This window comes from Bufo gargarizans, chromosome 1, assembly GCF_014858855.1.
Source record: "Bufo gargarizans isolate SCDJY-AF-19 chromosome 1, ASM1485885v1, whole genome shotgun sequence".
NCBI lineage: Eukaryota > Metazoa > Chordata > Amphibia > Anura > Bufonidae > Bufo > Bufo gargarizans.
In genome coordinates this window covers 643,044,816-643,070,423 of record NC_058080.1, presented here as the reverse complement: position 1 = coordinate 643,070,423, position 25,608 = coordinate 643,044,816, and the positions used below count along the sequence as shown (strand labels likewise).

The window sequence follows — 25,608 nt, the reverse complement described above, 5'->3', positions numbered from 1 at the left end:
GCGTTTGTCACGCTGTGAGTCCGCAGCGCAGCTCCCATCCTGACCTCCCAGCACTGCCGGGGTCGCATAGCATTATATTGATTTATGATGCTATGTAACCCTTACAGTCCTGGAATGTTTTAGATGGCACTGACATAATGCTGCCAGTGTTATCCAATACATTCCAGAACTGTAAGGGTTACATAGCATCATAAATCAATATAAATCTATGTGACCCCGTCAGTGCTGGGAGGTCAGGCCGGGAGCTGTGCTGCGGACTCGCAGCGTGACAAACGCTTGTCTGAAAGGGGCCTTAGGCAATGTCATTCTTGCTCTAGATTGGTTTTGAATCAGTGGCCTTTCACCTTACAAATATCACATCAGGCATGGGCCATGCTGTTATATACAGAGAAGGATCTTATGGTGCTGTAACTGTAAGTTGGAGAACTGGATATCCCAGTGGCCTCATGCCAAAGAACATCCGTCTTGGTAAACTTACGCCAGAGTCCGGTAAGTCATTTGTTGTTGTTAGAACCATTATTTCTAAGTTACAGTACAAACATATTAAATTATTCACTTAACCCATTCCCGACATCTGCAGTACATGTATGGCGGATGTCAGGTCTTTAAAGATGGCGCCCGCTCCAGAGTGAAGGAAGCGCAATAGTGACTTAGTGACTGATGTTACACACAGCAGACACCCGCGGCTAAATTCTGCAATATATAAAAATTTAAATCATCTCAACCCCAAAATCAAAATACTTAAACCCTAAAAAAATAAATGGTCACTGTCACATGCGAAAACACCTGCCTGTACTATTAAAATATAAACATGTTATCCCAAATGCTGAATGGTGTAAAGAAAAAAAAATAGTCATGAGCTCTTTCTTCCCCACACACCTGCTGATTGACAGTTTTCTCCTAAGCTTTCTTTCTATGAGAAAACGGTCAGTCATTGGTGCATGGACAGTGAAACCAGGAGCTTCAGCGGGTAGTCATGGTCTCCCGGTCTCCTAGTCCATCCACCAATGATTTACAGTTTTCTCCTGGAGGGAAAGCTTAGGAGAAATCTGTCACTATTCAGCAGGTAGGTGGGAAAACCAGGCGCTTGTGAATAAAAATGACTCTTCTCAGGAAACCCAAGACTTTTCTTGCAATGAACATACAGAAAGTTCTCGGCAACCACCCAATATTAGTACATAAGGGTCAGACCCCTGAAATCAGTAAGGGCAACAAAAAGTTGATGACAGGTTAACTTTAAGGTGATTAGTGAATGGTGTAAAAAAAAAAAAAAACAATAAGTATTTTTTATTGCATTTCTGTCAAAATGTATATGAATAAAAGGATTAACATAGTCCTACACATGGTACCTAAAGAAAGAGCAACAATTTTTGCAAACACTATAGCATAAAATTTTTAAAGTTACGACCGCCAGAATACCAAAAGGCAGAAACAAAAAAAAATGTTGGGCCCTTCCCGGTCTTTAAGGGGTTAAATCACTTAATTTATTGTATACATATTGAGGCTAGACTAAAAATGGTGAATATGATTTAGAATGTATACAAGTTTTATTCCTTAATCCATGTGTCAAAGTGCCTTGATATAATTGTATCCTAGGGGTTGTTGTCTTTAAGCATGGAGAAGACCGGAAATCAGTTCCTCTGCACTTGGAGGCAAATACTAGTGGGCCAGAAGGTTTTGCTTTGCAGCTAACCGGGTTGAATAGCAGTGTACCCAGTGGAGTACGTCTGAGGTAAGCGTGCAATGTATTTACAAACTCATTGAGAATAAAATTACAAAGGATTTGTTGGGATCGTATGTGACTTTACGGGTGTGAGTACAATGATGATAGATGTGAGTGATTACAATATTACAGCGGAAGGATAAGTTTATTAGGGAAAATTGAACTAATTGAAAGTAGGCTCTGATGGGCCGCCTCTAACCCGGATACAAGATGAGATATGGGTTAGCATGGAGGCCTACAGGTTCTGTATGGTATCCTGCGGAACATTTGCATACACATGTTGCAGCTGGGCCTGTAGATCTTGTGTTTTTGCAGGTTGCCAAAGCTGGCATTTATGATCCCATAAATGCCCAATTGGTGATAAATCTGGCGACTGTGCAGACCAATGAAGGGTTGTAATCTTGTAAAAGCATTCCTGGAAAACCCTTGCTGTGTGTGATTGAGCAACATCCTGCTGAAAATTACCAGTTGGAAGCCCTGCCATGAGAGACAACAAGATGTCCTGCACATATCATTCGTATCACTACTTGGGGTGACCGACTATATTATGCGATGGCTCACCGATCATTAAACTAGCAGTTGGGGCTGTGTGTTGCTTCACAGCAAAGGTAGGACTGAAGTCCTCACCACAAGGCCTCCATACTCAAATCTGACCATTTCCAGACCCCAAACAGAAGCTAGATTTGTCGCTATATGGTTCTAGCCCATAGCAGGATAAGTTTCTCATTCACGACACCACTGTAAATGAAGGTGACAGTGGATGGCTGTCAATGACAGAACATGTAATAGACTCCATGAAAGCAACTTTCCTTCTGCTAAGTGCCTGGAAATGGTTCCGGCAGAGACAGGGGTGTGTAATGAAGGTGCCACCTTTGTCTGGATGGTGGACAACAAAATTGTGGGAGTTGCATGTGATGGTTGTCATATCAAGCAATTCTGTCTACTGGTCGTCTGTCTGGGCCATCTGGAGCCTATTTGCAATATATGTGTGTACTGTCACAAAACCACTGATCCCAACACCTCTTAACAACTAGGTCGGAATGGCCTAGATAATGGGCAATTTGTCTGTTTTTCTCAGTCCTATAATACACTTAATATCTGTCAATTGTGCAAAATGTCTTAGAGTGTGTCGTAGAGGCATTTCTAGCAGTCGAAGATCTCTCATTAAGAGGTACACTATTCAAAGGTAGCCTCTGAGAGCCTTTTATATTTCAGCAGGGGAATCATTTTCGTGCCCTTTTGTGGCAAGACCCACTGTCTAATAATACTACACCTGTAATCATTCACATTTCTGCCTGAGGCATAAGTGCATGCTGAGTTTTGCAGTAATCCAACATTTATATCTGATATGTGTTGCTACAAACATAGGCTCATAAGAATAAATGTTCCAGAATTGACACTTTGTGTGGAATAAAGTACTAAAACAGGCATGTCAGGTGTGATGACAGGTTCTCTTTAACCCATTCCTAACAGTTGCTATACAGGCATGGCACACTGATCGGGCAGGTGCGGAAACTTTGCCTGCTCAATCAGCGGAAGGCGCCCGGCTGTTCCTGACAGTTGAGCCCCTGCTACATCCACCGGCATTGCTGAAGACACAGATGCCGGTGCATTAACCTCTGTATGCCACTGTCAGTGATGACTGCAGTATTTGCAGGTTTTGGGGAGGGAATGGGCTCCTCATTGGGTCCCATCGCTGAGGCGTCGGGTCCCTTACTGGTATGGCAGCCCCATGCCTTCCACAGACATCGGAGCCTGCCAGCTACGGAAGCCTTTGAGACTCTGGGACTCATAAGCACTATGTTAGTGTAAAATCTGACAGGCAATGTATTACAATACACAATGTATTGTAATGTATTGTAGATCAGATTGTAGACTTATTGTAGATCATCCAGTGGCACACACCCGATTTCAGGCAGTCAAGGCTCCCCCACCTCAGCCGAAGGGAGCTGTCTGTCCTTCCCATCATCTACCAGTCCTAAATCTCCTGCTCCAAGCCCTCCTACTCCTCATCAGTCATTCCGTCAGCAATCGATCACCGAAGCGATTTCCAAGAGACAACAGTATGCGTGCACTCATCCAAAGGCGCAGAAGCTGAACGTGCCTGGCCAATTTGCTGGTGCTGTAGTCCCTCCCTTTTCAAGTGGTGGACTCTGCAACTTTCAGAGAACTAGTGGCTTGTGCCGAGCCGAGGTGGAGAGTTCCAAGCCGTCATTACTTTGCCAAAAAGGCAGTACCAGCCCTGCACAAATATGTAGAACAGAAGGTGGGACAGTCCTTGAGCCTGTTGGTGTCTGCCAAAGTGCTTGGCAGCGCAGACATGTGTAGCTGTAACTACGGGCAAGGACAATATACTGTATGTACTTTACGGCCAAATCAGCAACTTGGCCAGGTGACCCCGCTTTCGCCTCTACGTTCTCACACCGCTGGTCCTGCGACAATGTCCGCCTCTGCCTCCTCATCCACCACTGTGTCCTCAGCCTCCACTGCATGGACAATTCACAGTGCTCCTCCAGCATACCACATGTGCAGGGCACTGCGGTGTCATGCTGTTCTACACCTCATTTGCCTGGGCGAACGGAGTCACACAGGGGAGGAACTGCTCTGTGTTCTTCTTCAAGAAATCAAATCCTGGCTTTCTCCGGGACAACTCAAACCATGGTGACCGAAACGGGAAGAACATAGTGTCGGCGCTGCATCAAGGAGGGCTGAGCCATGCGCCCTGCATGGCGTACGTGTTTAATCTGGTTGTCAAGTAGCTCCTGAAGTCTTTCGCCCATCTGCAAGACATCCTAAAAATGGCCAGGAAAGTTTGCATGCACTTCAGCCACTCATACAATGCCAAGCACGCTCTCCTTGAGCTGCAGCGGCAGAACGGAGTCCCCCAACATAGGCTGATATGCGACGTTTCCACCCATTGGAATTCCACCCTCCATATGTTGGACCAACTATACGAATAGAGAAAGGTCATAAGCGATGTCTTGATGATCCAAGCAAACAGGAGTACTCCCCTGTGTAACTTCGATGTCAGCCAGTGACAGCTGATGCATGACACCTGCTGTTTGCTCAGGCCCTTTGAGGATGCCATGTTATTTGTCAGTTACCAGGACTACGGGGTGAACGTCATTCCACTGCTTTATATCCTGGAACAGATACTGGTAAATATGGCTGGTCAGGGGACTGGAGACGTGGCGCCTACATCTCACGGCCTTATGAGCCCTGTGGGGGCTGAACTGGAGGAGGAGGAGGACATTGAAGCACAAGCAATGTGTAGCAAAATGGGTGGTTTTTCTACACAGGTGACAGGAGAGGAGGAGCAGAATCAGCCGGAGGAGCAAGAGGGAGATGAGAAAGATGAGGCAAATGACCCAGGCACACCATGGCAGTATTCAGTGGAGATGGAGGCAGGGAGTCCCTCCAAGTCACTTATGCAAATGGCCCGCTGCATGCTCACTTGCTTGGGTAGTGACAGCCGAATTGTCACCATTCGGCAGAGGGATGACTTCTGGGGGGCCTTTTTTTTACACCCGCTGAGAGGGAGGACAAACTGAACTACTACAGAGACATCCTATGTAGTCACCATCGTCTATCTTCTCGCAGGTCTGACTGGGGGGGGGGGGGGGCGCTTTGTGCTCTCGTTCCAATGCCGTGGCTGCTGTGGCAGGGTGGGGAGGGGTAGGAGCAGTACCAGCTCCATCAGCAGCAGCTTGAGTTTAGAGTCGATGATTAGCAGCTTTTGTAACCCGCCTAGTGAAGAAACTACTCACCAGCAGCATTAGCTAGACCTGGAGCAAAACCTGAACCAGCAAGTGGTGGCATACTTGGACAGCACCTTGCCACCCCACATTGAAGATCCGCTGGACTACTGGGCAGCCAAACTGGATTTGTGGCCGCAACTGGCCTGGAAAAGCTGTCCTGCCCGGCCAGTAGTGTGGCATCAGAGCGGGTGTTTAGTGCGGCTGGGGCCATAGTTACCCCAATGGGGAACTCGCCTGTCCACCCAAAATGTGGGGAGAATGACCTTTGTCAAGATGAATCAGGTGTGGATCAGCCAGGATTTCCACCCACCAATGCCTGATGCATAAGATTAGATCATCCATGCTGCCTTACCCAATCCTTGACAAAAGAGACCAGTTTCTTCTGGCTACCTGCCTCAGCTACTATTCTGATGCTGCCACCCGCCTGATGCCACACCTCTGATGCCAAGTGCTCCTTCTTACACCCACCATCATCAGTGGGTACTGTTATTGCCACCTACCTTCCTACTCTGTCACCAGGTCACTCTGTGGTCCCATGATACTGCTGCCACCTCACCACTAAGGTCTCCTCATGCTGCTGCTGCCACCTCCAGACTCTGTCATTGTGCCACTCTGTGGACTCCTCATGCTGATGCTTCCACCTCCACACTATGTCACCTTGCCAGTCTGTGGCCTCCTCATGCTGCTGCTGCTACCACCTCCACAGTATATCACTATGACACTCTGTGGCCTCCTCATGCTGCTTTATATGAAAAGAGACCGCGCAGCTTATAAATCTTCAACGGGAAACTGTTCAGTCAGATTCAGAAGCAGAGAATATCCGTCACATGTATTTAATCACTGGGCTTGCAATCCCACTCCAATCTCAGTCATCCACTCTATTTTCTAGATGTTATACAGAAAGAGCTTGACATAGTGAAGTACTGCAAGTATTTCTTTGGGCGCACATTTTTTTTTATATTCACAAGATTAATTTATTCAGCACAAATAAAATCATATGAAGTATTTTAATCTTGTGAGTATAAAAATGAATGCGTGACCAAATAAATACTTGCAGTACTTCACTATGCCAAGCTCTTTCCATATAACATCTAGGAAATAGAGTGAATGACTGAGATTGGAGTGGGATTGCAAGCCCAGTGATTAGCCCCTTCAAGACCAAGCTAGTTTTTACCTTCAGGCCCAGGCCATTTTTTTTTAGCAAATCTGACATGTTACTTTATGTGGTAATAACTTTAAAATGCTTTTACTTATCCAGGCTATTTTGAGATTGTTTTCTCGTCACATATTGTACTTCATGACAGTGGTAAAATTAAGTCAAAAAATGTAATTTTTATTTATAAGAAAATACAAAATTTACCAAAAATTTTGAAAAATTTGCAAATTTGCACATTTCTATTTCTCTACTTTTATAATAGACAGTAATAACTCCAAAAATAGTTATTACTTTACATTTCCCATATGTCTACTACATGTTTGTATCATTTTGTGAATGCCATTTTATTTTTTTGGGACGTTTAGAAGGCTTAGAAGTTTAAAAGCAAATCTTGAAATCTTTCTTAAAATTTCCAAAACCCACTTTTTAAGGACCAGTTCAGGTCTGAAGTCACTTTGTGAGGCTTACATAATAGAAACCACCCAAAAATGACCCCATTTTAGAAACTACACCCCTCAAGGTATTTAAAACTGATTTTTACAAACTTTGTTAACCCTTTAGGTGTTCCACAAGAATTAAAGGAAAATGGAGATTAAATTTCAGAATTGCACTTTTTTGGCAGATTTTACATTTTAATCAATTTTTCCAGTAACAAAGCAAGGGTAAACAGCCAAACAATATTTATTACTCTGATTCTGTAGATTACAGAAACACCCCATTTGTGATCGTAAACTGCTGTACGAGCCCACGGCAGGGGGCAGAAGGAAAGGAATGCCATCTGGTTTTTGAAAGGCCATGTCACATTTAAAGACCCTCTGATGCACCCCTAGAGTAGAAACTCCAAAAAATGACCCCATTTTGGAAACTACGGGATAAGGTGGCAGTTTTGTTGGTACTATTTTAGGGTACATATGATATGATATCAGTTTCTCTATATTACGCTTTTTGTGAGGAAAGGTAACAAAAAAATAGCTGTTTTGGCACCATTTTTCTTTTTTTGTTATTTACAATGCTCATCTGACAGGTTAGATCATTAGCTATTTTTATAGAGCAGGTTGTTACAGATGCAACAATACCAAATATGGTTGTTTGTTTCAGTTTTACATAATAAAGCTTTTTTTTTTAATGATTTTTTTGTATCTCCATATTCTAAAAGCCATAGTTTATTTTTAATTTTGGGAGTCTTAAGTAGGGTATCCTTTTTTGCAGTTTGAGATGACGGTTTAATTGGTACAATTTTGGAGTGTGTATGACAAATGGGTCAGGGGGGAACTAACTCTCCTTAATTAGTTAATCAGTTAGTTCCCCCCTTACCCGGACACAGGCCTCTCACCCAGTTAAGCCAGTACTCATTGCTCTGCACTGATAAAGGGCAATCACCCCGAAACAGCTGTCTGCAGATGAGGTGCTGGCTTATTAAATATCCAAGTCATGTCTCAAGGCTTATTTTAAGAGCTGAACATTGACTTATATGATAGCTGCCTTACATCTGGTGGCATTAGAGGCAGAGCTTGTTAAGAGCTCATTTGCATCCCTTCCCTCCTTGGAGGGGTTATTGTTCTGACAGACGAGAGGAAGGGCAAAATAATCAGTGACGTCAACACAAACTTACTGCTGACACCCTCTCCACTCTGTCAGGGGGGCTCTACTTGTATAAGCGTTTAATAGAACAGGTTCTGATAACATCTATGTGGAATCAGCTGACGCTACAGTAGGATCTTGGGCCGCTGCGCGGTTCTTTATACCTAGCGCTAACATTGACCTGTAAGGCTGAGTTCACACTTGAGTTATTTGGTCAGTTTTGGTCCTGTAACTGCCCAAATAAGTGAAGTGTGCAGTGATTCTAAGAGCGACGCCTGTCATCTGCATGTCATACTGACCCACAGCAGACTCCCTGTACATGTTACTGCAAGGCACAGTGTTCTACACCACTATACAGGCTCTCTGCAGCTAGGAAATAGCAGTTTTTTTTAACGCGATTCGCCGCAAATAAATTTGTATCGAATTGAATCTTTTCGGAAAATTCGGTGAACCGGCTGAATCAAATTTTAGAGAAATTCGCTCATCTCTAATAGTACTCTTAGTGTATGTAAACTTTTGACATTGCAAAAAGTTATAAAGATGCCTTAAAATATTCTCCCTCTCTCATTATTCTGGCTTTTGGCAAATAATAACAATTATGGTAATCTAATTGACCAAAAACAGGAAAGGTTTATTCTGATTTCATGTCAGATATTGAGAAAAACATGTATATGTGTCTTTTTTATATAGTGTATGTAAACTTCTGGTTTCAACTGCATGAAGACCACATCGCTCCTGTGGGACCTGTGATAAAAGGGGGCCCTGCTGCCCTCTGCTTCCATTCTGCTTCCTGTAGCGAAGATTAAGCTGACATTAGATGTATGTTGGTCCAACCCAATGATTTTCTTGTTGTAGTACATGTCAGCAGAATGACGAATTGGGCAAGTTGGTCTTCAGCTGTTTGATCATTTTGTTTTTGGAGAGATGACTGCTGTATAAATACATAAGGGTACTTTCACACTTGCGGCAGACTGATCCGGCAAGCAGATCCGTCTCACAAATGCATTGCAAGAACGGATCCGTCTGTCCGTTTGTCATGCGAACAAATGGATCTGTTTCTATTTATTTTCACATTTTTAAAGGTCTGGGCATGCGCAGACCAGAAGGACGGATCCGGCATTGTGTTATTTTTAATGCCGGATCCGGCACTAATACATTCCTATGGAAAAAAATGACGGATTCGGCATTCAGGCAAGTGTTCCGTTTTTTTGGCCGGAGATAAAACTGCAGCATGCTGCGGTATTATCTCCGTCCTGAACAGTCAAAAAGACTGAACTGAAGACATCCTAATGCATCCTGAACGGATTGCTCTCCATTTAGAATGCATGGGGACAAAACTGATCAGTTATTTTCCAGTATAGAGCTCCTAGGACGGAACTCTATGCCGGAAAAGAAAAACGCTAGTGTAAAGTACCCTTACTCATCATTTAGTGGCTACCAGAATTGTATTTTTTAACTTTGTCATCCATATGAATGGCGGAAGAGGAGTTAGAGCTCCGTGTTAGAGAAAAAGGGCTCATTCTGAGATTAGTTTTGAGACCTTACAGGCCCCTTATTCCATCTATATTGTTAACATTATTGTGACATCTTTCATACTTTATGTGGCATTTTGTAAATATATAGGAGGACATTTCTTAAGACTGGTATTTTCCATGCTGGTCTCAAGTCCCTCTGCACTGCCGTAGGCCATCAGGCCATGCAACAGACTTAAAGGGAACCTGTCACCGGAATTTTGTGTATAGAGCTGAGGACATGGGCTGCTAGATCGTCGCTAGCACATCCGCAATACCCCGTCCCCATAGCTCTGTGTGCTTTTATTGTGTAGAAAAAACGATTTGATACATATGCAAATTAACCTGAGATGAGTCCTGTCCCTGACTCATCTCACGTACAGGACTCATCTCAGGTTAATTTGCATATGTATCAAATCGTTTTTTTTTACACAATAAAAGCACACAGAGCTATGGGGACTGGGCATTGTGGATGTGCTAGCGGCCATCTAGCAACCCATGTCCTCAGCTCTTACACAAAATCCCGGTGACAGGTTCCCTTTAACTCTATGCCATCCTTCTTGCTGGCATAGATTTAGGCCATGTTTCACGTGAAAAACCGGTGTGGAAAATGATAATTAATCAGGCCTGCTTACTCACACCACACTGCTTTTTTCAGCACTGTGGAAAAGTGGCGTGAGCGGGGAAAAGTCGCACACTTTACCACACACATGGCGTGCAACAAAAGTGGCCTAAACAGATTAGTAATTGTCCTCCATAATATTCCTTAACTTTTTTAGCTCTTTATCTCATTTTCTGACTTTTATTCCCTTTATTTATTTTTTTTGCAGACAGGGGTTCACTTTTGCAGAATTTGAACCAATGGGAGTTTTCCAGTTTTCTCCTTATTCAAAGTACATTGTGGTGCAGGAAGACAACCATACAGTGTCACTACACGTTCAACGGTTGTATGGTTTCAGTGGCAACAACACAAGAGTTACTTTTCAGACCATTGCAGGAAGTGCCAAACCAAAAGAAGATTATGTGTCGGTTGATAATGGAGAAGTGATATTCGAAAAATATCAAACAAGTTCTATGGTACAGGTTTCCATAATTGATGATAAAGTGTATGAACCAGATGAAGTATTTTACGTGAACCTAACATCTGTGGACAATGTTGATGCTCACTATGAGAGACCACGATTACATTCTGACTTTAGTCTTTCAATTATACAAATTTTAGCAAATGATTTCATGTCTGGGGTCTTAAGCATTGGACCTGCAGTTACATATATCGACGAAGATTCTAATCATAGTGCCCTGAATATAGTCACTGTTCATGTCAGACGCACCCATGGATCTAGTGGGATTGTTCAAGTCGTGCTTACAACTTTTGGAGGCCGGAAGGCTCAAAATGGTTTACAGGGACTTCCTTTTGAACAAAGCCATGGAGCCAGAAATATTTCATGGGCTACCGAGGGCTTAGACTTTGAAGATCAGGCTGTGCTAATCACAATGCTGGATGGACAGAGTGAAACAGAAGTCTCACTCAGGATTATAGACGATGAGGAACCAGAGGGTATGGAAATATTCTATGTCTTTCTCACAGAGCCCCAAGGAGGAGCTCATATAATGGAGGGGAAAGATGAAAGTGGATATTCATCATTTTCAGCTATTGTTATTCAAGGTAGTATTTTTACATTTTATCTTGTACTGTTTTTATGAAATATGCAAAATATAACTATATCTATGACAGAAACCTCCACGTAAGCAGGAATCCTATACTACCTACAGCCTTTATTCAAACATCTGCAAGTAACATTAATACCTCATCATGGGGATCTATGGGATTTAAATATTGATTACCTACCCTCAAGATAGTTCATCAGTATCTGATCATTGGGGGTCTGACTCTTGGCATCCCTGACAATCTCAAAGCTCTTTGAAGAGGCTGTAGCTCCTTGTTGAGTGCTGTGGTCTTTTTCTAGGTCAGTGATGGTCACATGGCCTTTGCGCAGCTTAATCCCTTTCAAATGAATGGGATTGGGATGCAAAATTGAGCACAGTCACTATACCATGTGCAGTGCTGTGCTTGGTATAGTATGAAAGAGGCTACAGTGCTATAAAATGATCAGTCATCAATACTTAAATCCTGGAAAACCCCTGTAATAGAAGTAGCTTCAGTTTTATGGTTGGCTGTTAAGGGCTAATGTGCATTAAGGCTTCGTCCACATCTATGGTTATAATTCTGGTATTCTGTTCAGGAATTGTTGTATCCAAAATATGCCAGAGACCGATGTTGCCGACGGATCCTGTTCACTAAAATGGGGTCTGCTGGATTTCCAGCATGAATACTGGCTTTCTGCCGGATAAATACCACTGCTTGTATAAAGCCATTAGGCCTTTTTCACACTGCTGTTATGAGTTCCATTAGGCTAAAAATTATAGTTAATGGGGCTGGCGGCCATTCTAGTAACATCCGTCAATACATGGTCCAGAGAGCTTCGGCAGGCTGTTCTCTGCCGGAACAGACTGCCAGAACTCATAACGGCAGTGTGAAACAGGTCTAACACAGTTCTGTGCATGTTCCCTAAACATGCGTATTTCCACTGAATATTTAGATACAATGATACCATAGAATCCTGTAATTAACCTCAAGACTACCATAATTAAATATAAAAATAGCCAATGTCATCATGAATCTAATGAAAGCTTACTCAGGTAAAGAGGGTTGCACCGTGAGTAACAGGTCTACTTCATATTTTAGGAAATGATATACAAAATGGCATCTTGGGATTTTCTATAGAGTCAATAGATGGCCATGTGCTTGATGAAGACTCAGTGCATAGGACAACTCAGTTAAAAGTGTCAAGACAAGAAAACAGGTTGGAAATATGCTCTTTCAAATAATTTATGGGTCTTTACAATATTTATGTAGACGTTGTTTAAACAAAAAATAAGCATATATTATGGTCTACTCAAAAGGGTATTTTGTGAATTTAAAATTGATGGCCTATCCTTAGAATAGGTTATCAATATCTAATTGTGTGGATCCAACACCTGGCACCCCGTAGATCATCTGTTCTGCAAAAGCTCTGCTGCTGGAACCACACACCTCTGTCCATTGTTTAGTGGACATTGAAATTAATGGGAACAGCACTGCAGTTACCACCTCCGTCCACTGCATGATGGACAAAGCTGTGTAGTTCCAGAGTTACCGCAGAATAGCTGGCTGGAGGGGGTGGGGGGTCCAACCACCACCAGTAAGATATTGTTAGCCCATCCTGAGGATAGGCCGTCCATATTGAAATCAAAGAAAACCCTTTTTAAGAGGTTGTGCACCTTTTGGGGGGAAGGCAACCAGCCTCCTTCTCAGTCCTGAGAAGGGAAGCTGTCACGCCCTGCCCTGTGGGTGGTTTGAGAAGATCTGTCAGAATTGCTGCACGTGACTCGACCTGATAGTTTGTTTATTGTGGTTTTGAGCACAGTTCCACCTTCTCCCAGGTGGTGTTCTTTTGGTGATTAGTGAAGCTACTCGTACCTCCCTTTTTCCCTATAGCCTTTGCAGGTTATAGTTCTACCTTGTGTGTGCTTTGGATGCTTGGTGGAACGTCTGCTCCTTCTCGTATCAGATAAGTATTTTCCCTTCTCTTTTCCCTTTTGGTTTCTGTTTTGTCTTGGCCTCTAGTGGGGACGCTAGCGCCTTCGGTGGTAGAAGGCTCTGGGTGTCTCTTACCCTTTTTCCCTTTTGCTGAGGGTCTGTTTAGTAGTCTTAGGCATGGGGACATGTGTATATCTACCATTTAGGTATGCACATGGGCTTAGCAGCCTAGGGAAAGTGTGTCAGGGATTGCTAGGAGGTGACCTTGTTTTTCCCTAGCTTGTGGGTCCTAGTCCGTTGTTTAGTTTGTCTTTCAGTTTGCTGTTCTCTTCCCTACCTATCGTGACTGAAGCATACTTATATTCTTTCCAATGCTGGCTTCTGGCTCCTTCTCTCCCCGGATCCTGTGCTGGTAAGTATGCTTCCCTTTGAAGGTCTTCCCAGGAGGAGGAGTTGGCAAAAACACTGCCCCAAAGGTGCACAACCTCTTTAATGTTACATAAGTAGGCATTGCAGTGAGGTACAGCGTATGCAACTAGTGCAGGTAAGAAGGGAAGCTGTTACCTATAGTTACTATATCTGTAGACCATTATTTTAAACTGCCCGTACTGAGATTTAATTGATTACTATACAAAACGGTACCTTTTGTGTGTGTTAGTCTTTATGCATCCTCTACTCTTCTGAGAAGGCTTTTTACAATATTTTGGAGTGTGAAATCTGACAGTGATGGTGGATCAGAAGGTCTGGCTTTCAAATGGTGTTCCATTTCATCCCCAAAGTGTTTCAAGGGGTTGAGGTCAGGTGTCTGTACAGGCCATTCGAATTCCTTCACACCAAACTCATTACACTATATATTTGTGGCTGGTGCCGCTGATTACTTAAAGGGGTTCTGCAGTTTTTTTAAACTGATGATCTATCCTCTGGATACATCATCAGCATCTGATCGGCGGGGGTCCGACACCCGGGACCCCTGCCGATCAGCGGTTTAAGAAGGCAGCGGTGCTGGCAGTAGTGCCGTGGCCTTCTCACTGTTTACCGCAAGCCCAGTGATGTCACAACTAGTATGAATGACCTGGGAGGGGCTAAGCTCCATTCAAATGAACAGAGCTTAGCCCCGCCCAGGCCATTGATACTAGTCGTGACATCACTGGGCCTGCGGTAAACAGCGAGAAGGCGCCAGTGCTGCTGCCTTCTGAAACAGCTGATCGCCGGGGATCCCGGGTGTCGGACCCCCGTCGATCAGATGCTGATGATCCAGAGGATAGATCATCAGTTAAAAAAAACTGCAGAACCTCTTTAATGAACGAGTGAAACACTCGTCCATCGGATAATAGGATTGTTTGTGCGGTGACTTAAATCATCATTTGCCGGCAGCAGATCATGCTGTCTAAACAGCCTCTGCTGCCAGCAAACAGTGATTCTGAGATGGATGCCATTAGCGATCATACTGTAGAGGGGAGGGGATGCAGCGGTCTCATTCATTGATGAAAAGGCACTTGTCAGGAAGGAACGCTTCTTTCCCGACAATCGTCTGCTCCGTCGGGCCATGTAAAAGGGCCTTTAGTTTGACCTGTTAACCACTGATAAATTAAGTCTCCTATGAACCCAGGGCATTTCAAAATGCGAAAAAAATGCCATTGGTCCTGCCTAATATTATCTTACTGTGCTACTTTTCTATTCTCTTTTTTTTTTGTCTACATCTTGGTTCTGCTTCCATGTTACTGTAAATTGTCTTTCTGTTGGTTAAATGTATATTTTTGTACTTCAGGGCATTTGAAGACGTGAAGATCTATTGGCGTGCTACCTTTAATAAAACTTCAGTTGAACTTTCCAGGGATGATGTGAGCTTGGTTAATGAACTGCAGGCAGTATCGGGATACACCATCTGCACTGCTGGACAAACAGAATGCTTAATTACCGTGGCAGTAAAAGACGACAAGGTCAGTGCTGAGAAAGCAGTGAAGGCTAATTTCGTGGGAGTGCAGTGTTCAGCACAGCAAACACGTGTTCCTGGAATGTTCTAACACTAGGGTTTGTTAAAAACTTGTATTTTGCACCTTTATGGTGAGTGAAATGACATTTCTAAAATATTAGTTGCCTTTATATCAATAGAAGCATTATTAGATTTGGAAGTAAATGTAAGCATAGAGGTTGCTAGCCTCTTCTTAGGATGTGTAGTATTCACACATAGCAGTTGAGGTGCTGTTAAAACTGCATCAAAACCACATCTGAAAATGGGATTGTGCTGCTTGCAATAATTGACCATGTGGATTTTAAAACCCACCAATTAAAAGAAATTCACACAGTTTTTCAGATGACATTTTGATGTAATTGTAACTGCACCTCATCTGCTGTGTGAATGCACCCCTCCTATCGGATTAAACTTTAGCAATGTCTACCAATGTCTGTCTAGGTCCATTACATTAGAATAGTGGTCTTCAACCTAGAGCTCTCTAGTTGTTGTAGAACTACAACTCCCAAAATGCCCAGACAGCCTATACTAGGGGTCAGCAACCTCCGTCACTCTAGCTGTTGTAAAATAACAACTCCCAGCATGTACACTTACTCACCTGTTCTAGGAACTCTCATCTAAGTGCATAGAGCACTCCTGGAGTTTTGTAGTTTCGTGACAGCTGGCATGCCAGAGGTTGGCAACTGGTATACCCATATAGTGAAATGAATAAACATTTTTTTTACAATTTAATATAAATTACATTTTTTGTGGTCAGCATGTGAAAAACCCCATCAGATAATTTAAAGGGGTTATTCCAAGAATAATGTAAAAAGTGAAAATCATATTGTACATGACAATCTCTTTCTAACAAAGCTAGAACCAGCCCTGGATCCAGAGATCTTCACATTCACTGCTCCAATTGCTCTGCTAGATTTATATCAAGCTGGTAGCTGACAGCATGTCTTTCTCAGGGGCATGTCCTTTTTGCTGCAGCTGTTTCCCTATCACAGTTAAGGAGGCAGCTAAAGGATGGAACTGCCATCCACCACAATTTTTAATTACATGCAATTACAAAAGTATTCACATCCAGATGCTGGTTGGAAAACTTGAAAGTTTTTCTTGGCACAACCCTGTTAAAGGGAACCTGCAATCTCCTTCTCCCTGTGAGCTGCCCAATCGCAGCAGAGAGCGTCACAGCCAGGGAGAAGGTTAGCTATTTTTGGGGCAGCTCCCAGCCAGACAGAAGGAGACGCCCATTAAGAACCAGAGCTGTCTCCTTCTCCCTGTACTGATGCCGCTAATTAGCATACAGGGTGGCAAAAGTGAACGGGGGTACAGGGGGGGAACAGAGCAGCCAATGTGAAAAAGAAAAGTGCCCTGACATCTAATAAAGCCCTACACTGCCAGGTAATAATATTGTAATGTGAGGACCAGTGAAAGGTCCTCTTTAAATAATTTTATCAGCAGTATCCGTAGATGGCTGTTTCTCCCCATATATGTCTTTCACATGTGCCACTGTAGAGGCTGGACAGTTGCCACACATGCCCCTATCTACCATAAACTCTTTAAACGGTACAACCACATGACATGCGGCCGTGTTCTGTTTGATTATCGTGTAGCCAAACAGACCACAGGGGAATAAATCAAGGCAACTGGATGTACTGTAGATTTCTTGAAAACGTTTCACTCGTTCTTCCAACGAGCTTTCTCAATTCTGAGTGACTGTACAAAAATTCTGGGAATAAATATGTAACTGAATCCACATCGGGTAATTATACCCAGCATTGGGTCAAAGGTGTTGATTTCATTATCCTAATTGGAGTCAGTAGGTGATAAAGACTTCCCAGAAAAAGGTGTCAAGACAGCATTGTATGTGGCAGACAATGGGAAGTCTTTATCACCTACTGACTCCAATTAGGATAATGGAATCAACACCTTTGACCCAATGCTGGGTATAATTACTAGATGTGGATTCAGTTACATATTTATTCCCAGAATTTTTGTACAATCACTCAGAATTGAGAAAGCTCGTTGGAAGAACGAGTGAAACGTTTTCAAGAAATCTACAGTACATCCAGTTGCTTTGATTTATTCTTTACAGATATATACCATGACCTGGATAAATGAGAACCTTCACAGACAGACCACAGGGGGTTCTAATTAAACTAATGAAGACCACATTGTTAGGTTTTTCTCTATTGTTAATGGCTTGGTGACACCTTTAATGTTTTGCTACCATTAACAATAAAGACCGAATAAACAGTGTGGTCTTCATTATGGTTACTCAAATTCCTGCTCTCCTGCCCACCTGCTGATGACTGACAGTCTTCTACCTAGTTTTCTCCCTTTCTCTCTAGGAGAGAACTGCCAATCATCATCAGATGGGCGAGGAGAGCAGGAGATTATGAATAACCAGGACTCTTCTCAGGTAGATTTGACTTTTTTCAAGGCCTGGGCTGTAATGATTATGATGCTGGTTCTCGACAACCACTTACTTTTAACTCATGAGTGACACACCGCTGACATCAGCATTTCTGTTACTATTTTTTGCTGCCCTCAGTGAGGTCAGCATAACGTTGATGACAGGTTCCCTTTAAAAATTGAGAAGTTGTATGTGTCCTTAATACTCTCTTTTTATGATGCACTCCTGAGATTGGCTTCCAACTCTGAATTGGGAAATCTGACCGTGTGGAAGCACCCTAATGCTATGCTATTTATGAAATGGACTAATCATGGGGCCATAAATTAGGCACGCATACACCCTCTAGTTCAGATTTAATAGGACAATATAAAGGGTCATATCTAGGGAGGCTGGGTGGTGCCAACCAGCCACTTTGCCTTGGCCAGGTGTGCCCTGGATAAAGAGAAGACTAGCTACTGCTCTTATTCATGCAATGGTATCGTGAGCAAGCTTCCCTTCAAAGTCTGCTTATATCAGTGCCAATACCTAGACTATCTAATTTTGGAGTGCATTATTTTCATAGTAGACCGTATGTGACAAAACCAGCCTTGTGTATAGCAACCAGTTTATATTTCTATTTCATTATATATATATAGTAGAAGATTATAAAATTGGACACTTTTGATAAATTTGGCCCAGTAGTTATTATATCTTGTAGCCTTGGGTACAAGGATTTATTAAAACTCTACTACAAGAAGATTATTAAAAGAGATGTCTCTTTACTATGCCAAATATCGGGAGATATACCGTATTAAGCCTTAACAGACTGTAGTGGATGCTGTGGCCTACTGCTTCCCTGACTTCTGATCTTCCTGGTAGTGATGTCCCTTATGATGTATCATGACTATGGCAGCCAATTATGGCACAGCGATCTGGACTCAATCTATTTGGCAGCCATTTCTGCCCCACTGCTTATGGTATGATACATTGAAATAATAATCTCTCCATGTTTGCCGCCACAGATACCTGAATTTGAGACATATTTCTTTATTGAGCTCTATGACGTAAGTGCTGGCGCATTAATAAATGGCAGCACTCGATTTGCCAAAATCATAATCGTGGAAAGTGACTCCCCTCGTGGCCTGATTTTCTTTGCTGTTGGATCTCGAGTGGCCGTTGCAGACAAGAAAACAACTGTAATCAGCCTGCAAATTTCCAGGCAACCCAGCTCCGCTCAGTCCATTTCCTTGACATATATTCTAATGGTGAGTTGTACTGTCGTAGACTGTAAATGATTGATAGCTATTCCATACACATGCTGTATACTTTTATAACTTTGTAATATACTTGTTGTGGTCCCCAGTTTTCCTCAGTCCTGTAGGCCTCATGCACGCGGCCGTAGTATCGGTCTGCATCCGATCCGCGTTTTTGTGGATCGGATGTGGACCCAATCATCTCAATAGGGCCACAAAAGATGTTAAGTCTGTTATGCGGCACCGCAAAAAAGTAAAATGTCCTGTTCTTGTCCATTTAGCAAAATAGAAAAGAATTGAAAAAAAGGCGGCTGGGATCCTTGTTTTGCGGATCCACAATTTGAAGACCACGGAACACTTACAACTATGTACATGGGGCCTTAGACAGCTGTATACTATGGCCCCCAGTTGTCAGCATTCACATTTTTCATACTGATTCTCCTTTTCTTGTATTCCTCCATTCAACTGAAGCTCATATTGATGTGCATCACCAATTCTCTAGAACGGGTGCATATTGCAATATTGCTCCAAATGCATATGCCGCTCCATGTTGGAGATAAGATTGCAGCTGAGTAAAAGCAGCCTTTAGGGGAAAAAAAGGGTTGTACGGTGGGAGAGATTTATCAAAAGTGCTGTAAAGTAGAACTGGTCTAATTGTCCATAGCAGTCAATCAGATTCCACCTTTCATTATTCACAGCCCTTTTGGAAAATGAAAGGTGGAATCTGATTGGTTTTTATGGGCAACTAGGCCAGTTCTACTTTACACCACCTTTGATAAATCTCCCCCTATATGTATATTCTACATCTTTTGGCTTTTCCAGGGAGGCCAGGCGAAACCTAAGTGTGTTTTAATGGATTTTTTTGGCAAGGAGAATATTTCCACTGCCATTTAATCAGTGTCGGACTGGGACTCCTTGGGCCACAAGGCTTTATTCTCGAGGCCCAACCCCTATATCATTATTAGAGATAAGCAAACTTTAAAAAAATGTAATTCACCAGCCTCACCGAACTTCGTCAAATTCAATTTGTTATGAATTACTTTGTCACAAATCTCTTTTCATTGTATGTAGCGGGCGCAATGAAGGGGCACGGCGATCTCGCTGCTCCGACGTCATTTAACCCCTCAGATGCTGCGTTCAAAGCTGCTCACGACATCCAAGGCTCACATTCAGATGCTCTGGAGGTTAATCCAGGGTTAAAAAATTAATAAAAAATTACTCACCTCATCTAGTTGATCGCAGAGAAGCCACCTGCTCCCGTCTTGATTGAAGAAAACCCACCAAAGGACTTGCGGCGAGTGCGAGCACGTCACCACGCTCACCGCGAGTTCTTTGGCGGGTTTTCTTCAATCGAGACGGGAGCGGACAGCCTCTCCGCAATCAAGTGGAATTTTTTTTTTTCAGACACCATTTTAGGGAAAAGTCATTTGTCAACACAAAGCGTGAAGAAATTCGGATTTTTTCCTAAAATTCTGATGCTTTGATTCAATCAACACTAATCATCATCTAATAGGTTTTGAATTAAAAGAAATAGACCGTAGTTGCAAGTGATTAGCTGCAAAGGCAGCGACATGGGGATTCTTTTCTCCTGGACCTGTAGAACCCGGTATGGTATGCGAGGCTGAACCCAGGAACACTGTATATGAGGCAACGGCCTTACCAGATAAAGGCCTTTAAAAAAAAAGACAACCCTTTAGCTCAGTGGTAAGGCTGTTGCCTCATATACAGTGTTCCTGTGTTCAAAACCCCTTACAGCCTTATGGTATTAGAGCCTGGGCCCAGTGGAGGATCTTCTGGTGGTCCAGCCCAACCCTGGTTTTAATTCATTAGCAGTTTATGTATTTCTAAATGGCGCCTTTTGAACTGAATTTTTTCAGTGCTTAGCCATTTGCAATACAGACTTCTCCTGCTTCCTAATTTAAAAGCAGGTATGTTTCTCATATTTAATATGGAAGGGCTTTTTGTTCTCTTGAACTGGCCAGTAGCCACATGATTTGCTTCAGAGCTGACAGTTAAAGGGATTCTGTCAATGTGTTATTTAATTTGTGAGATTTATTTCAATTTTAAGACAATTCATCATATAAAGCTGAAAAGACCGTGACATAACGTAAAAACAAAAAGAGATTCTATACTTTTCATCATTTGTTTTGTGATAATCTTGCTTTAAACTTGTTTTTAATTTCAGTGAAGCTGCTCAAGGTCCTTTCATTTGCAGATATTGTAATAAAAGGATCTTCACTACAGTCGGTTCAGGGCCATTCACATAGTGATGTCACAGTTTAGCAGGTCATTAAAGGGATTCTGTCATCAGATTTAACCCCTCTAACCTAAACATATGCTCACTTCCAGACTAATAAGAAGAATCCTAAGCTGGCCTTATTAAACCTCACTGTGGCTCTGTAGTGAAGATCCTTTTATTACAATATCTGCAAATGAAAGGACCTTGAGCAGCTTCACTGAAATAAAAATAAAGTTTAAAGCAAGATTATCACAAAACAAATGATGAAAAGTATAGAATCTCTTTTTGTTTTTACGTTATGTCACGGTCTTTTCAGCTTCATATGATGAATTGTCTTAATTGAAATAAATCTCACTAATTAAACAACACATTGCATTCTCACAAATGCAGCACAACCCAAAGTGGTCCACACATGGCAGATTTCTTGCAGAAATTTCTCCGACTGAAAATCAGTTGTGTTAATCTAAATGGGGTCATTTTGAGGCAAGAACATGGATTTTTGCAAGCCTCATGTAGACATTTCTACAACAAATCGGCAATGGGTGAATTTACCTAAGGGTATTTTAGCACGTGGTGGATATGCTGTGGATTTTATGACACACAATTGTGATGAATAGCAAATCCACACCAAAATTCATGTGTTACATGAGGATTTCTCACAGATTTTCCGTTAAAAAAAGACTAAAGTATTATAGCAGTGATACCTTTATTGGCTAACAACATAATTTTCTGGTTAGCCAATAGATACTATTTGTCTTTTTTTAAGGCAAAATCAGTGAGAAATCCTCATTTAACACCTGGATTTTGATGTGGATTTGTCTATGCAGAAACTCAACAAAATCTGAGTTGGAAAATCTGCTCTGTTTGGCCTTACCCTAAGTTACATATAATACAGTTGAAAAAAGACATGGGTCTATCAAGTTCAACCAAGGGATGAGAGGGGGTGTAAATTTTAGGAAGGAGAATGAGACCCAGACTTGTACACATTTACAGTACATAAGCATTACTCTTATTTAGTTCTAAGAATTTATCTAAGGCTTTTTTTTAAACTGTCCACTGTTTCCACTGTGATCATGTCCTGAGGTAGACTATTCCACGGATTCAGAGTTCTTATGGTGAAGAAGCCTTGACGCCTCTGGAGACTGAACTTTTTCTTCTCCAGACGGAGGCAGTGCCCCTTGGTTTTTTAGGTGATTTTACGTAAAAAAGCTTTTCACCATTTTTGTATGACCCATTTATATTGTTGTACAAGTTGACGGGGTTCCCCCTTAGACGTCTCTTCTCAAGACTACATACATTTTTGTCTTTCATCATAACCCTCCATGCCTCTTATCTGTTTAGCTGTTCTCCTTTGTACTTTTCCCAACTCCAGGGCATCCTTTCTATGGACTGTGCCCAAAACTCACCTGCATATTCCAGATCAGGCCTTACCAGAGCTTTGCAATGTGGTAATATTACATCCCTGTCTCACAAGACAATATCATGCTTGCCTTAAAAGCCGCTGATTGACATTGCATGCTCTAATTTAGTCTATGATCTACAAGTACACCCAAATCTTTCTTTACAAGGGACTTTCCTACTGTTCCTATTTCTACACAGAAAATGAGAGGCACTTAGGCTAGTAAATATAGCTAGGTGTAAATGAAATGATATCTAACAATATGATATTTATTTGTGTTTCTTAAGGAACTGAAAAAGTCTGCAGTGGTTGGACATACAGTGATTTATCCGGCTGTTGCAGGACAGGATTTTGTAAGCTCAGAAGGCAAACTTACCTTTGGACCAGGACAAAAAAATATTGTTCTTGATATCACCCTAACACCAGAAACGGCATCACTCAATCCTTATCCAAAGCGGTTTCAGGTCCTACTATTGAATCCCACAGGAGGTGCCAAAATAGATAAGGAATATGGGACTGCCAACATCACCATCTTGTCAGACTCTTCTTCTCAGTCTACCTGGGGGTTACTTGACCAACTCTATCAACCCTATGATGAAGCTGTTGTAAACAGGGTTCTCCAAACCCTCAACAATAAGGCAGGTGCTGAATTCACAGAAGAACAACTCGGTGCCACCATGAATATCCTGGAAAAGGTAAACATGCAAGTGCCCAATTTTATCACAACAATTAACACTTCAGTTTTGCCTTTCATTATTCTTTGGACATATTTGTGTGGATTTTTTTCATGTAGAGCTATATTTACATAGAACAGTCTTTTAGTTAAGGCATTTACGGGCACATTACTTATCTTTTGCACTTGGATAAATGAGCATTTAAATTATTTATTTTGTAATATGTGGATGCATTAATGTAATCTCAACATTTATAAAAAAATAAAATAAAATGAATTTAATAGCTGAGCACTCAATAAAACTGACAACTATTTTCCTTGAGGCCTTATAATTAGACCTATATACTTTAGTGGGAAGACTCCGTCATCATTGGAGTACTCACCACAGAGGTAGACCATAGCCCTGCCATGGGGCCTCTTGTAAAAAGGGAGCTCCACATTAAAGATGTTGTCTCACTTGAGTAAATGGCATTTATCATGTAGACACTAATGTATTGTGATTGTCCATATTGCCTCCGTTTCTGGCTTGAGTTATTTTTGCTCATTTTGCCTCTATGGAGGCCGGGACGATGGGAGTGCAAGTAGGCCAGAACTTTTTCCTATAATGTGCAAGCACGGCCACCACTGCTGGATTGCAGGGTGGTCGTAACCCCTGGATACAAGCAGTGTATAATGTGATGGAAAAATGAACCAAGCCAGAAAAGGAAGCAATATGGATAATCACAATATATTAGTAAATGCCTTGTATTAACTCTGTCTACGTGATACAGTAAATGCCATTTGCTGAAGTTAGACAACCTCTAAGTCCTTCTCCAGCTTCCTGACATAGAACCCTAGCATTTTTCTGCAACCATGAAGAGCTAAGATTGTTACAGTTTGTATTAAATGTAATGGTAGTAACTAGCTATAAAGCTCCTCCAAGTGATGACTGTTAGCATTCATTTTTAATATAATTTGTGAATGGCAGCTGGTACTTACGGTTGTGTGAGGGAAATCAATGTATAGTAATGTATTTATCACAGCTACCGCCTCTTTACTTAAAAAAAATGTAAAAGTCTTTAGCCTAAGTCAGATTTATTAATGGTTATTTGCATATGAATATTTAGGGCATATCCACAAGATAGGAGATCCCCAGTCTTGCAGGTGCTTTGAATGCAATGGTACAAACAAAAAACGATGGTAGGACAGCACCACTTACTTGACTGCATTCAAGGGGCTTTGCGGCGGTGCTCGTGACGTCAGGTCTCGGCCTCAGAGACCCCACAAATACCAGTAGAAATGAAGAGGGTCACGGCACTCCAAAAGCTATTCAGTGTTTTTTATTACACCACAGATTCAGCAGCAACGTTTCGACAACAGTCTTTTTCAAGCTACAAACATGTTTCACAAGTGACTCATAATATATAAGGGTACTAATTCATACCAATTACTCAGTGAGTGTGCTCCTACGATATCCCCACCCCCTCTCCGATATAAACAATCATATAGTTAATTAATCCTATCAACCACCGTGCATAATAATGTAAGGCTTACCAGGCATTCACATGAGGAGCTGTTACTACGTATTGTGTCCATGGTGTGCGGCGTCTTCCACATACAACTGCTGCTGCGTGAATATTCGAACGGGATTCTCATGTATCGCATCGTCAGTTAAGCAGTCACATGACCAGTGACGCTATTCTCGGTCATCTGATACGCCATCAGTCAGATGACCGAGAATAGCGTCACTGGTCATGTGACTGCTTAACTGACGATGCGATACATGAGAATCCCGTTCGAATATTCGCGCAGCAGCAGTTGTATGCGGAAGACGCCGCACACCATGGACACAATACGTAGTAACAGCTCCTCATGTGAAAGCCTGGTAAGCCTTACATTATTATGCACGGTGGTTGATAGGATTAATTAACTATATGATTGTTTATATCGGAGAGGGGGTGGGGATATCGTAGGAGCACACCCACTGAGTAATTGGTATGAATTAGTACCCTTATATATTATGAGTCACTTGTGAAACATGTTTGTAGCTTGAAAAAGACTGTTGTCGAAACGTTGCTGCTGAATCTGTGGTGTAATAAAAAACACTGAATAGCTTTTGGAGTGCCGTGACCCTCTTCATTTCTACTTGAATGCAATGGTAGCCACGCATGAACCGTTTTTTCCATTCACTTCTATTGGAGTTCTGAAAATAGCCAAGTAAGCTTGTTTGGCTTTTTAACAGCTCTCACAGAAGTCAATGGAGAGAACTGTGCATGTGTGGTCACTTCTCCATTCACAGCAGCTATGAGATAGAGAGGCCAAGAGTCATCTCTGGGATCTACACCTACCTGACATTTATGGCATACCCTCTGAATATGCATTAAATGCTAAGATGGGAATA

At 42.2% G+C, this 25,608-nt stretch overlaps 1 protein-coding gene across 1 annotated transcript in view; it reads left to right on the top strand.

Moving 5' to 3' along the window:
• Positions 1 to 25,608, top strand: part of ADGRV1 (adhesion G protein-coupled receptor V1) — a 522,269-nt gene that overhangs the window by 281,476 nt on the left and 215,185 nt on the right. The window contains 7 exon segments of the mRNA XM_044282697.1: positions 318 to 489; positions 1,597 to 1,732; positions 10,560 to 11,395; positions 12,476 to 12,593; positions 15,078 to 15,249; positions 18,687 to 18,929; positions 22,843 to 23,250. Of these exon segments, the coding sequence (XP_044138632.1) occupies positions 318 to 489; positions 1,597 to 1,732; positions 10,560 to 11,395; positions 12,476 to 12,593; positions 15,078 to 15,249; positions 18,687 to 18,929; positions 22,843 to 23,250 (2,085 nt within the window).